The 13,279-nt window shown below is 46.2% G+C and overlaps 1 protein-coding gene across 2 annotated transcripts in view; it reads right to left on the bottom strand.

Annotated features, from left to right (window-relative positions):
- The window catches only part of PKP2 (plakophilin 2), a 62,891-nt gene that overhangs the window by 25,954 nt on the left and 23,658 nt on the right, over window positions 1-13,279 (bottom strand). For both annotated transcript variants that reach the window (XM_077339901.1, XM_077339900.1), the window contains exons 5-6: window positions 9,229-9,436; window positions 1,027-1,204 (exon numbers count right to left, since the gene is read on the bottom strand). In XM_077339901.1, coding sequence (XP_077196016.1) covers window positions 1,027-1,204; window positions 9,229-9,436 — 386 coding nt within the window. The remainder of the gene's footprint in view (window positions 1-1,026; window positions 1,205-9,228; window positions 9,437-13,279) is intronic.

Below are 13,279 nucleotides of genomic sequence, written 5' to 3'. Positions count from 1 at the left end.
GCCCCTGCCTGAGAAGTATCTGTCCAGCCACTGTTTGAAGCCTGCCGGTAAAGGGGAACTCACAACCTCTGAAGGCAGCCATTTTTGAATCATAGAATCAGAAGGGGTCAGATAGGCTAGCAGTCCCCAAACTTTTTAAGGTTGAGGACCGCCTCCGGGGGTGGCGAAGAGCTGGCGGCCCGAGTGTCGTGCATGCGCGTTAGAGCCCCCTGGTGGCAAATACGCGCATGCGCGGAGCTGCGACGCATTCGCGTTTTCACCACCAGAGGGCGCTACCATGCATGCGCAGGAGCTCCGTGCATGCGCGTTTGTGCTCGCTGGCGTGCTGGTGGCCGTGGCTGCCTCTCCCAGCCCTCACAGCAGAAAACTAGCTGGGCCGCAAGTGAAGCGGCCGCTTCTCTCATGGCCTAGTGAGCTTCTCTCTGCGGGGGGGGGGGGGAGAGGCGAGCAGCGGACCGCGGGCTGACGATCCCCAAGATAGGCCATCCAGTCCAACCCCTTGCTCAATGCAGGATCAGCCTAAAGCATCCAGGAGAAGTATCTGTCCAGCCACAGCTTGAAGACTGCCAGTGTTCTCCTGGAGAACTTGATTATGTGGAGATCGAGTGTAACAGAGGGAGCTTGCCAGGTGTCATCTGGAGGTCAGCACCCCTCCTAAGGCCAGATGGCCAGCACTTACATTTTGAAATGGATGCCATTAAACCGGTCTTCTGCCTGGCTCCTTAACAGCAGTCAAGAAAACCTTTCCTTTGCCACAGAAGTGAGTGATGGGAAAGGTTTCATCTGTGAAGCCTGAGTCAGATTCTCATAAGGGCACATGTCGAAGGCCTTTCAAATATGTGTTTTCATAGAACTTATAAAGAAACCATAGAACTCCGTTATTTTGATCTTTGTATCTCACGGATGTTGCTGGACCTCAACCACCAGATGCAGTCACCCTCCCCACACATGACTTGGGTTCAGCCTGAAAGAAAGCATTTATTTGGGCCATGGGAAGTTCAAAACCAGATTATATCCTCATCTTACCTCAGGCATCCTGTGGTATTGTAGAAAATATCAGCGTCAGGGATAATGCTCGATTTAGGATAGTCTCTTTCTGGCCAGCCCGAGTGAGGGATGAGGACAATTTCAGTCAATGGCTGTAGGGCCTCTTGGATCAACAGGTTCTTCAGCTGGTCATTGGAGGACAGGTTCCACAACAAGCCTTCAAGGAATAAAGAAATCAGAATGCCACAACTGCTTTCTGGGTTTGCAGGGTTTTATCCTCTGAACCAAGATACCCCTCTGTTGCTAGAGAGGTCATAGAGCTGGTTGCGGACTGTATTGTTATTTTAATGCTGTGTGGGACGCTGTGGGGATGTATTTTATAGTATGGGTTATGGATTTTAAGGTTTTAATGTTGCACTCAATATTGTAATTTTAAACTGTTGTAAGTTGTCATGGGCTGGGAATGGTGGGATAAAAACTGAAGGAATTAATAAATAATCAATGAAATGATTAACTATGAGCCGTGAACCTAATAAAAGGTAAAGGTAAAGGTAAAGGTGAGCCTCTTGTGGCGCAGAGTGGTAAGGCAGCCGCCTGAAAGCTTTGCCCATGAGGTTGGGAGTTCAATCCCAGCAGCCGGCTCAAGGTTGACTCAGCCTTCCATCCTTCCGAGGTCGGTAAAATGAGTACCCAGCTTGCTTGCTGGGGGGTAAACGGTAATGACTGGGGAAGGCACTGGCAAACCACCCCGTATTGAGTCTGCCATGAAAACGCTAGGGGGCGTCACCCCAAGGGTCAGACATGACTCGGTGCTTGCTCGGTGCTCGGTGCTCGGTGCTTGCACAGGTATCCCCTGTGCAAGCACCAGGTCATGTCTGACCCATGGATTTGCCAGTGCCTTCCCCAGTCATTACCGTTTACCCCCCAGCAAGCTGGGTACTCATTTTACCGACCTCGGAAGGATGGAAGGCTGAGTCGCCCTTGAGGCGGCTGCTGGGATCAAACTCCCAGCCTCATGGGCAGAACTTCAGACTGCATGTCTGCTGCCTTACCACTCTGCGCCACAAGAACCTAATAGTGAAATCCTAAAAAGAGTCACGCTTTTCTTAGTTCACTGAAGTTAACATGCTTAGTCAGGGTTAACTCTGCTTCTGATGGCTGTTACTTCTATATTCCATTTGTTTCTTCTCCAACCAAGATTTGGGACAAAGCATATTTTAGACGTCCGCCATTTTTGTGGAAGGGTTTTTGCAGAAGGATTTACCAAGCAGAGAAATACCAGCTGTATCTTCCCTCATGACGGCATCACAATGTTGCCAGACTCTGGATCTCCTCCCTCCACCCTGGCATTTCCAATCACTGCTCAGAGTAGTAGTCGGAGAAAAAATTAAATTAAAAAAAAAAGTCGGCAGCTGCTGGTGTGATGTCACTTCTGGGCAAACCTTGAAGTGATGCCATGACTCCCTAGGAATTGGCTGAAACTCGTTTCCTAGGAGGATAGGAAATTCTTTCTCAGAAGTGATGTCAGCCCTCTTTAGGAATCACCAGAAACCCTCTGGCTTGGGTGTGACCAATGCTGAGAGAGACATGATGTCATTTCTGGGTTTACTTAGAAATTATATTATACCATGAGGTGACAGCTACTTCCATTTCCTGTCTCGTCCCCTTCATCTCTCACTGGTTTGCCAGGCTGGGCCTGCCAGCCATGGTGCATCATAAGGTTACCATATCTGCCACTAGATACAGTGGAGTCTCCACCAGCAGCTCGCCAATTCCTGGCAATGCTTGGTGGGCCAGCATAAGAAAAATGCAGAAAACTTTGCTTGACATCATTCCCAGGGTGAAACTAAAAGGGATGTCACGCTGCTCCAGACTTTCCTAGGACAATGTGGTACCATTTCTAGGTTTGCCCTGGAGATGGTCACACTATTGAGTGATGCCATGCTTTTAGGTCTGTCCTCCACCCCAGTGTCAGCAACATGGAAAAGGCTTCATCTGTTGAATTTCTGTTACACAAATATCCAGGGTAAGGATATGTTTAGTGTTTAATTTTTTGTACTACCCATTCTCCACACTATGTAATACTTCCGTGTCTAGAGGTAAAGACCCATCGGGCAGAAGAATGGCTTAAAACCATTTCTTTCTTTCTTTCTTTCTTTCTTTCTTTCTTTCTTTCTTTCTTTCTTTCTCTCTCTCTCTCTCTCTCTCTCTCTCTCTCTCTCTCTCTCTCTCTCTCTCTCTCTCTCTCTCTCTCTCTCTCTCTTACTCTCACTGCCTGCCTGCCTATTTCATTTATATACCGCCCTCCCCTAAGGCCCAGGGTGGTTAAACACCTTGTGGAGCAATCTCTGAGGCTTGGTATAGAGCAGGGGTAGTCAAACTGCGGCCCTCCAGATGTCCGTGGCATTCACTGGCAGGGGCTCCTGGGAATTGTAGTCCACGGACATCTGGAGGGCCGCATTTTGGCTACCCCTGGTATAGAGCTACGGTTGCCAGGCTACACTTGGCATGCTGGCATGCTTAGGTCACTTTTTGTTCATAAAAACTCTATGGTTTTACTGTGGAGGTTTTTTTTTTTAATGCTAGAGTCCCCTAAGTCTCATCTGGTTTCTACCAGAAGTGATGTAAGCATGCCAGGATGATATCAATGGACATCTGTCCCTCCCCTGCTGGCACCCAGGGACTCCTGGGAAATGAGATGGAATGCTGGGAAATCTCATGACGCTTGCCCTATGTAGAGCAAACTAAGGTATTTGGACCACAAAGATTGTCCTCAAACTGTCAAACATAAGGAAATGTCTCTAAATCATGAATACTTGCCTTGCACAGTGGACAGTCACCATTAAATCCATATCAAACTAAGACAGCTAAAAGTATGCCCTTACATGGGTATTTTCTCACTGGGATATTCTGTTGAATAAGGAATTTGAATTTCACATTGGCAAAGACAATCATTGAGGGACATGTGAACTCCCCTTAGGGAAAGACACACTGCAGGCATTATGTGGAAAGCTTCCCTCCTATTTTTTTCACGTGCTTATCTGAAAATCACCTGATCATGAATCTAATACATTTTGAGAGCTTTCCCCAAAACAACCTGGCATTTAACTTGCATGCTTTTGAGAGAGAAAAAGCTTTAATACAGAAGCTGTGATTTAGAGATCTAACCAATTTTTTTTTTAAACCAAGCAATTAAATCCAGTGTTTTATTTTGGGTTTTATTTGGAAAGAGATTTTGTACCATTTGGCATTATATCACATCCACCGTGGCCCTTCCCCACAAAGAGAACGATTGTTTCCACGGCGAACTGCTGTGAATTCCAAAACACATCCCTAGTTAAATACAGAAGGCATTTAAATCTTGGCATAAAATGTCTTCTAGCCTTTGGCTTGTAGATAATCATCTTTTTATAATATGTCGATACAGTAGTTGCATTGTCAGGTGGCAGAAGGTTTTGGTGGAAAGAGCTTTTGGCATTATTGCCTCACCTGGGCAGCAGACTTTGAAATGGAAAAGGAATATCTTTGCAAAAAAAATAATTAAAAAAGGAAGTGGAATGTGACCTTCTAGCCAAGCTACAGAATTACAGGGCAGGGCATGAGAAAATGAGATTCAGATTTCTATGGAATCATAAATCTCTTCCAGCAGGTTACGAACTTAAGTAATAAGCATGTGTGGGGTAGCTAATAATTTTTCTGGCAGATGTCCTATGAGTTTTAAAAATCCATCTGAAATACAGAAATTTAGGAGGTGGCCACCCGTCTGCAGACATCAGGTACCTGTTTAAAGGCATTCAAGTCATGCCAGGGAAGAACTCAGTAAACCTAAAGGAGAAAAGGACGGTTAACCATTGACATGCAGAAAACGACTATGGAGAAACTTGGGAATGGTGAGGATCTATGCTAGTAAGGATGAGTTCAAATAGTTCAAATGTTAGGGCTGATCCTGCATTGAGCAGGGGGTTGGACTAGATGGCCTGTATGGCCCCTTCCAACTCTATGATTCTATGATTCTATGCTTCTATCAGGCCAAATTTGATTAGGGCATAATGCAAGGGTCAACCAGTTTCAAATCTCACTTCTGTCATAAACTCACTGAGGGATCCTGCTCTAGTTGATAACTTTTCATGCTGGTTTTACAACCTGTGCATTGAACACAGCTTGCGATGCAAAAAGGTGCATGGGAAAGCACACATACATGCATGCACACAAACACACACACACACAGAGGGAGAGGAAGAGAGAGGGAAAGAGAGAGACTGCTACCATCTAGGGTTGGCAAGAGGCTGGGAAAAAATGTCCTGGGCCTTTTATAGTAGCTTAAATTGACATTTTCTTGGCATGGAAATGAATAGCAATCACTGGTAAAGAATATCCCTTTAAATCTCTACTAAAGCGAGGGCTTTTTTCCCCCCTCCAGGCAGTTGGCAACCCATACCACAAGTAATTTTTTGCAACTCACACTACTGATAGGAGACTCAGTGGGAGTGACTGGCTGAATAGCGGTTAACCCCACTAAGAGAAGTTGTCTCAGGTGCTACGTATGTGGGATGCCAGCCTCCAGGTGGGACCTGGGGATCCCCTGGTTTCACCACTCTTCTCCAGGCAACAGAGATCAACCCCCCTAGAGGAAACAGATGCTTTGGAAGCTGTACTCTATGACATTGTAACCACTGAGATCCTTGTTCTCCCCTGGCTCCATCCCCAATCTCCAGAAATTTCCTAACTTGGACCTGGCAACCCAACTACACACACAGAAAAATACTGGATTAGACCACCCCCTTTATTTTGTTGGTGGGTCCCCTGTTAATTCCCCCGGGGTCCATGGATTAAAGACCACACCCACTGGAAGCTGCCAGGAGAACTGAATGCTTAGACACGGTTCTGTTTTCACACGCATTATTTTCAGAGTAAGAGACGGCTGCAACTTTACACGGTAGACTTAGCAGAGGAGAGGCGTGGTTCCTTCTCTCATATTTATGTCTCCTTTCTAGGCCGGTCTCCTTGTCTGTTCTATAAGCCTGCCTGCAGAAAGAATGTTCCCCATCGCTCAGATATATGTTGTAGGAGACAAGAGGTTAGGCACTCCCAGAAGGCTTGGCTGACTCACCTGAGAAAGCTTCTATTGGCCACCTCTGCCTGGCTATGTTAATCACTACAGAGCTTACTATGCAATAAAATGAAAGCATCAGGTCCTCTCAGCTCTGGCATTCTTGCTATAGTGGCTAAGAGCCTCTAATCTGGAGAACTGAGTTTGATTCTCCGGGAGAAAATGGCTACTCTGGAGGGTGGACTTCATAGCATTATACTCCACTGAGGTGCTGGCCTAGACCAAACATGTTTTAGTGCAATCGCCTTCTTGAGTGGTCAGGTCTACATTAGCAAAGAAGGCAGTCGTATCGAAACCCACTTGGTCCAGGCCATTTGGGCCGTGTTTGTGATTTTCAGAATTAATTTTATAGTGAATCTCTAATTGAGGTCTGTAAGGGTTTTTAACTTTATCTGTAAATAAATGCATGCAATTACATGTATTTAACATTTTTCTTCATAATGTACCTATAATATTAGGTCACACTCTGATACTTCTTTAAACCGTTTTTGGTTTCTTGATTTTTTTTTTGGTTTCTTGATTCCCAATTTTTTTGACTTCTAACTTGTGCCCTGCTTCCTCCATCTTCTGGTGCAACAAACCGATTCCTGGGTGTGGTTTGCCTCCTGATTCAGTGAGACCTTTGAAGGGCCACATCTGGCAATAAGGAAACCTATTGGAGTCCTGTGTGCAGCTCTGGAGGCCGAGAACATGGACAAAATTGAGAGGGTTCAGAGGAGAGCGATGAGTATGATTCAGGGCCTGGGGACCAAGACTTATGAGGAGAGGCTGAGGGACTTGGGAATGTTCAGCCTGGAGAAGAGGAGGTTGAGAGGGGACAGGATGGCTCTCTTGAAGGATCTGAAAGGTTGTCACTTGGAGGTGGGCAGGGAGCGGTTCCTGTTGGCAGCAGAAGAGAGAACCTGCAATGATGGGTTTAAACTATGTGAAGAATTATATAGGCTAGATGTCAGGAAAACATTTTTTAACAGTCAGAGTAGTTCAGCAGTGGAATTGACTGCCCAAGGAAGTGGTGAGCTCCCCCTCACAGGCAGTCTTCAAGCAAAGGTTGGCTACACACTTTTCTTGGATGCTTTAGGATGCTTTGGGCTGATCCTGCATTGAGCAGGGGGTTGGACTAGATGGCCTGTATGGCCCCTTCCAACTCTATGATTCTAAAAGGCTTCCCTGGCACAACTATTCCTGTGTGCACGTTTGAGGGTTCTGCATGCAGAAGGAAGACCGCCTCACACAGCCGAAGAACAGGATATCCATTTCTTCACATCCAGCAGGCAACTGAGGGGATGAAGCAAGTTGTTAGACTGTAAAGACTCTGTGATAAGAGCCCAGATCCTCAGTTTGCATCCCTTTGATACCGGGGTAAGTAATCACAACAGTAAACACCAGAGAGACTGTCTCTGCTGGGGGAGGGGGTCCGTCCCAGGCTGCTGATGAAAAACAGACAGGATAACTCTGGGATAAACCCCCCTTGGCATCTTGATAAGGGAGACAAACCTCAGCACTTCCAAACCCTGGGTGGCCAGGACTGCACATAGGCTTGTGACTAAAATGTAACCCAGACCTATTTCTGTCAGGAAAAGCAGAATTATGCAGTCAGCTTGTAAGGTTCTCATGCTATTTTTTTTTAAAGAAACACAAGCAACTAGGATTTTGACATCATTAAAGAAAAACCCCAAGAACCAAGAATGCCAGATAGGAAATTTTCAGGGGAGTTAAATCTGGCTCTGCTGGCCCTCAGCATTCCTGAACTGTGACATGTTGGCTATACTATCTGGAGAGGTGTTGCCAGGCGGTAATGCTATCAACCTCTGATAGAGGGTCGCCCCCCCCCCCAGATGCCTAATTTACAGCGATAAAGTTAGAATGGGGCTGTCATCAATCCAGGCAGTGGGAGATTTCGGCGGGAGCTTCTTCTGAGCCAAGTTCTTTCTCTCTGTCGTCCTTGCAATTCAATGCCGTAACGTGATGTACTCATGGGACGGTTTATGACACTTTCTACAATGTGGCTTCTAAATTATGGCCTGCAATGATGCTGTTGGCTGAGATTCAGAAGAAACTGCTCCAGAACCTGGTAGTCCCCGTGCAGGTTTGTACAGGAAAAGCAAAGTTTGTATCCCATACAGAATTGTGTACCCTTCTAAAAAGAACCACTTAGAGGAAAATATATAATAATTGGGGTGCGTCCAGCCAGCTTTTTCACCATCATCCAATTTCCCCCTATACCACAGTCTCTGTCCCATGTGTCTACTGACCATGCAGGTCTCATAGTCCTTTGGGGAACCCCTCCTTTCCCTTTTCATTGGTGAGCTCCCCCTCACTGGCAGTCTTCAATCAAAGGTTAGATACACACTTTTCTTGGATGCTTTAGGATGCTTTGGGCTGATCCTGCGTTGAGCAGGGGGTTGGACTAGATGGCCTGAATGGCCCCTTCCAACTCTATGATTCTGTGATTCTATGATTCTATAAGCCTAAGGAGGTGGTGAGCTCCCCCTCACTGGCAGTCTTCAAGCAAAGGTTGGATACACACTTTTCTTGGATGCTTAGGGCTGATCCTGCGTAGAGCAGGGGGTTGGACTAGATGGCCTGTATGGCCCCTTCCAACTCTATGATTCTGTGATTCTATGATTCTATAAGCCTAAGGAGGTGGTGAGCTCCCCCTCACTGGCAGTCTTCAAGCAAAGGTTGGATACACACTTTTCTTGGATGCTTTAGGATGCTTTGGGCTGATCCTGCGTAGAGCAGGGGGTTGGACTAGATGGCCTGTATGGCCCCTTCCAACTCTATGATTCTGTGATTCTATAAGCCTAAGGAGGTGGTGAGCTCCCCCTCACTGGCAGTCTTCAAGCAAAGGTTGGATACACAATTTTCTTGGATGCCTTAGGATGCTTTGGGCTGATCCTGCATTGAGCAGGGGGTTGGACTAGATGGCCTGTATGGCTCCTTCCAACTCCATGATTCTAAGATGGCTGGATCCAACCATTTCCAGTTCCACATGTGCTACACATGGGTACGGAAGGATGCTGTCTTAAAAATGCAAAAAATATTGGAGAATGACTTAAACACCGCATCATGTTGAGCATTATAAAAAAAATATCTGAAGGGAGCAATGCATCACTTTTTTTAAAAATTACCTGTTATTTGCTTTTTCGTCTCCACATCCCCAGTTTTCCGCAATAACCGCAGGAGGATCGAGATCCCTTTCTGCTCGGACACTTCCAGTTTGTTGTCATTGTTTTCATATACCAGGTTCCTCAAAGCACTACAGGCCGCCCTTTGAATGTCCTCATTTTGCACATTCAGAACTTCAAGGAGCTTGGGAATACCTTGCAGCACATAGACCTGTTAAGGAAACACAGGCAGGTGTCCTAAAGCAAAACATTCTACAAAGGGAGCAGATACGGAGGCACCAGGTAGACCCTGAGGAGTTCAAATGTTTGGAAGTCAGTGGAGATGACAGTTGTTAAGCCAGAACCATTGGTTTTTATATGGAAATGCTTAAACTCAAAGGATTATCAACGTGGAGGTCAAAGTCAATCTCCTGAAATAGGCAAACTGTGCAGTTCAGTTTGGGAGCCAGCAGAACTATGAATAAGAACTAGGAATAAGGAGGGCCTAGTGATTGTACAAGCTCTTGACATGCATCCTACCACTCCTCGGAGCAAAACCTGATGCCTAAGGAGACTTCCTCCAAGTTATGTGGCTCTTCACTGAACTGTGTTCAGTCCATCAATGGACTGTATTCAGAAGCCACAAACTAATTTTGGTTTTTGGGTGACAAGAACAAACCTGCCTTCTTCCTAGACTCACATGCTCATTTCCCTCTCTTCAAGAACATGGAGTAAAGATGGAGTTTTAGGGTAAAACAAACCCCATTCTAACTACATTTGCTGTAATAGCTGAATTGGGTACATTTTTACAAAGTGCAGTGTCTTCCTATATCTGCAGCCTGAGGTTCAAAACCACAGAGAAGTCTGTTGTGTCAATACATATGATAGAAGTAGCCCTCAAGTCATGTTGATCCCAAACCATTTACATCTTTAACCGTACCAGTGCTTTGAACTGGACCAAAACCAACTGGCAGTCAGAGTAGAACCAACTCATATAGGATAATCTCCATTCTTCAAGTTCCACTTATAATTCTTTGACAGCCACATTCTGGACCAAGTGAAGTTTCTGGAAGGTCTTCAAAAGCAGTCCCAGGTAGACTGCACTGCTGGTATCAAATCTGGCTCAAGTTACTAGAGCATGGAATTGACTTTGAATTGTTGTATATATTGTTGTACGGGGGGTTTTATATTGCAATTTTAATACTTGTTTGTGAACCGCCATGAGACGACTAGTTGTGAGTGGCAGTATATAAATATAAAAAGGTAAAGGTAAAGGTATCCCCTGTGCAAGCACCGGGTCATGTCTGACCCTTGGGGTGACGCCCTCTAGCGTTTTCATGGCAGACTCAATACGGGGTGGTTTGCCAGTGCCTTCCCCAGTCATTACCGTTTACCCCCCAGCAAGCTGCTATAAGGTCACTGCAAAAAACAATCTTTTTAAAAGTCAGGAGGCGCATGTGTCTGTTATCCTATTGTTTCTGTTTCTCCATGCATGTCTAAGTTGCTACAAGTTTGCAACAACTTACAAACAAACCAGATTGGATAGTGAAACTGCTGCTATCTTTTGTAATTCTAAGAAGAAAAGTTGATTTTTATATCCCGCTTTTCACTATCGGAAGGAGTCTTAAAGCAGCTTATAATCACCTACCCTTCCTCTCCCCATAATCCTCCCCTTGCGAGGTAGGTGAGGCTGAGAGAGTTCTGAGAGAACTGGGACTGGCCCAAGGTCTCCCAGCTGGCTGCATGTGGAGGAGGAGTGGGGAATCAAACCTGGCTCACCAGATTAGAGGCTGCTGCTCGTGGCTACTACATCACACTAAGCATTGTAAATCGAGGAAAATTTGTCCCAGAAGCCAACCAGTTTTGACAAATGGCAGGGTGTTTTTTCCAACTCAAGTCCTGTAGATTTTGGGGCTATGAGCTTTTGAGCATCAAGGCTCCCTTCAATGGGCAATGGGTACTCTGACTCTCAAAATCTTCTTGGCCTCCAAAGTGCTACCAGACTCTAGCTTCAAGTGGGAAGCCATGTTGGTCTGAAGCAGCAGAACACAGTTTGAGTCCAGGGTTACCTTTAAGACCAACCAGGTTTTATTTGAGGCATGAACTTTCCTGTGCATGTACACCTCCTCAGAGTCTGAGGATGTTGTATCTGACAAAGTTTGCTGGTACATGAAAACTCATACCTTGTATAAAACTGGACTCAAATTTTGTTCAGACTCTAGCTGTTAAAACGTTAGACCAACAAAGCTACCCTCTGAAATTCTGTTTTGCAAGTAGATTTTTAAAGAGACATTTTAGAACAGACTTACATAATGTAATGCTGAGTCTCCACGCCTGTATATAACCAGAAGTCACACACAAAAACATGGAAATGCGATCTTTCCCCTAGCAGCAGTGAGGAGAAGGAAGGATTTAACTGGCAGGTGCTGAGAACAGGGGAAGGTGAAATGTAAGACTCCTCTGACCCTCCTCCCAGTGTTCAAGAGGCACACTGAGAATAAGAGCTTTTGCTTCCACTCAGATATGCTGCTTCCGTGTTTCCCTCTCCTTTCATAGCCTGAGATTCTGGCAGACTCTCCTGAAACACACTAAGAAGAGTTCCAGACATTTTCTGCTAAGCCCAAGGTCGGTGGGGCTGGGAGACCTCTGATAGGACTGCTCTGGGAGACCAGTTGCAAGAGAACTGTGATTGGCCCAAGGTCACCTGGCTGGCTGCATGTGCAGGAGTGAGAAATCAGACCCAATTCTCCAGATTAGAGGCTGCTGCTCTTAAGCACTATACCATGGTGCCGCTCCATGAAGCTTGAGGAAGACAGAGAACTCGGCAGAGAAGTGATATTGTGCTGTCCGCCCTCTGAAGCTGCCACTTTCTCTGAGATCCTCAGTCCCGTCTTGGAGGCTGGTGAACCTAGCTGGCCTCTAAGGTTGGTTTCAGGTCAGCAGAAATGACACGGCCCTGGTTTTGAATCCTGGCAGTGATAGGCAGAAGCCTTTTGTAACTACAGATGGCTTAAGCAAATTCTTGGGTGAGCACTGCAAAAACGTGTCTGGTGAATGTGTTTGGCTTCGACGCAGGGCAGACGGGCTGGCAGAATGCAGCAGAACCTCTTCAAATTAGGACCGAGTGTGTTCCTGCTAAGGTGCTGACTAAGAAAGGGTCAAGGATTGGTTGGGGGGGAACTTATTTTGAGAACACTCAACAGGTCACTGTGGTCAGGGGCCTGCCCTCCTTGAGCAACATAATCAGCTCAGATATGGAAGGGCCGTATTGCTCCTTGATGTCCTCCTCTAGATATTTGATACGGTTGTCTAAAGAGATTTAAGCTCTCGTACTGTTTTATCACAGCTACTGGTGCACTAAATAAAGAATTGGGACAGACGCAGCAGCGGGCCTGGGAAGTGTCTCAAAGATTGTCCAGTCTAAACAACTCCAACGGGGACATATTCTTTGACCTAGGGACACCATGAAATTCAACGTTTGGAGAAGAGCTCCACTCCCTGGCAATCTTGGATCTGGTTGCATCTCCACTCCTATTGAGATGTGAGGCAGGAGAGAAGAAGACTTTAGGTACAGCTCGTTCTCGTAATATCTGAATGCTATTGAACCACGAAAAGGGTTCCCCAATGGCACCATGGCACCCACGGACGCCTTTCCTGGTTCCCGCCACCTGTTGTAGAAGGTAGATGAGGCAGCTGATAGTCCAATCATCATCAACATTATTATTTCCTGCCACTCCCTGGGTAGGCTTGTGGCGGGTAACAGTTTTCTTTAAAACCCCATTAAAAGACATTAAAAATCATAACATAATATGGCGGCAGCCAATCACAATCTATTCCCACCTACCAAGGCGGTAGGGAATGGGGGGAGATGATGTATACTTCAGACCCCCTGGGGGGACAATGCTCTACCTTGCAGACCCCAGCCTCAACCATAAGCCTGGCGGAAGAGCTCCGTTTTATAGGCCCTGCGGAAAGCTGACAAATCCCACAGGGCCCGCAGCTCACCCGGGAGCTCATTTCACCAGGTGGGGGCCAGGACTGAAAAGGCCCTGGCCCTGGTTGAGGCTAGGTGCAC

The sequence above is a fragment of the Paroedura picta genome, chromosome 5 (assembly GCF_049243985.1).
Source record: "Paroedura picta isolate Pp20150507F chromosome 5, Ppicta_v3.0, whole genome shotgun sequence".
In the NCBI taxonomy this organism is placed as follows: Eukaryota; Metazoa; Chordata; class Lepidosauria; order Squamata; family Gekkonidae; genus Paroedura; species Paroedura picta.
The sequence above is the reverse complement of the archived record's forward strand: the minus strand, read 5'-3'. Positions and strand labels throughout refer to the sequence as shown.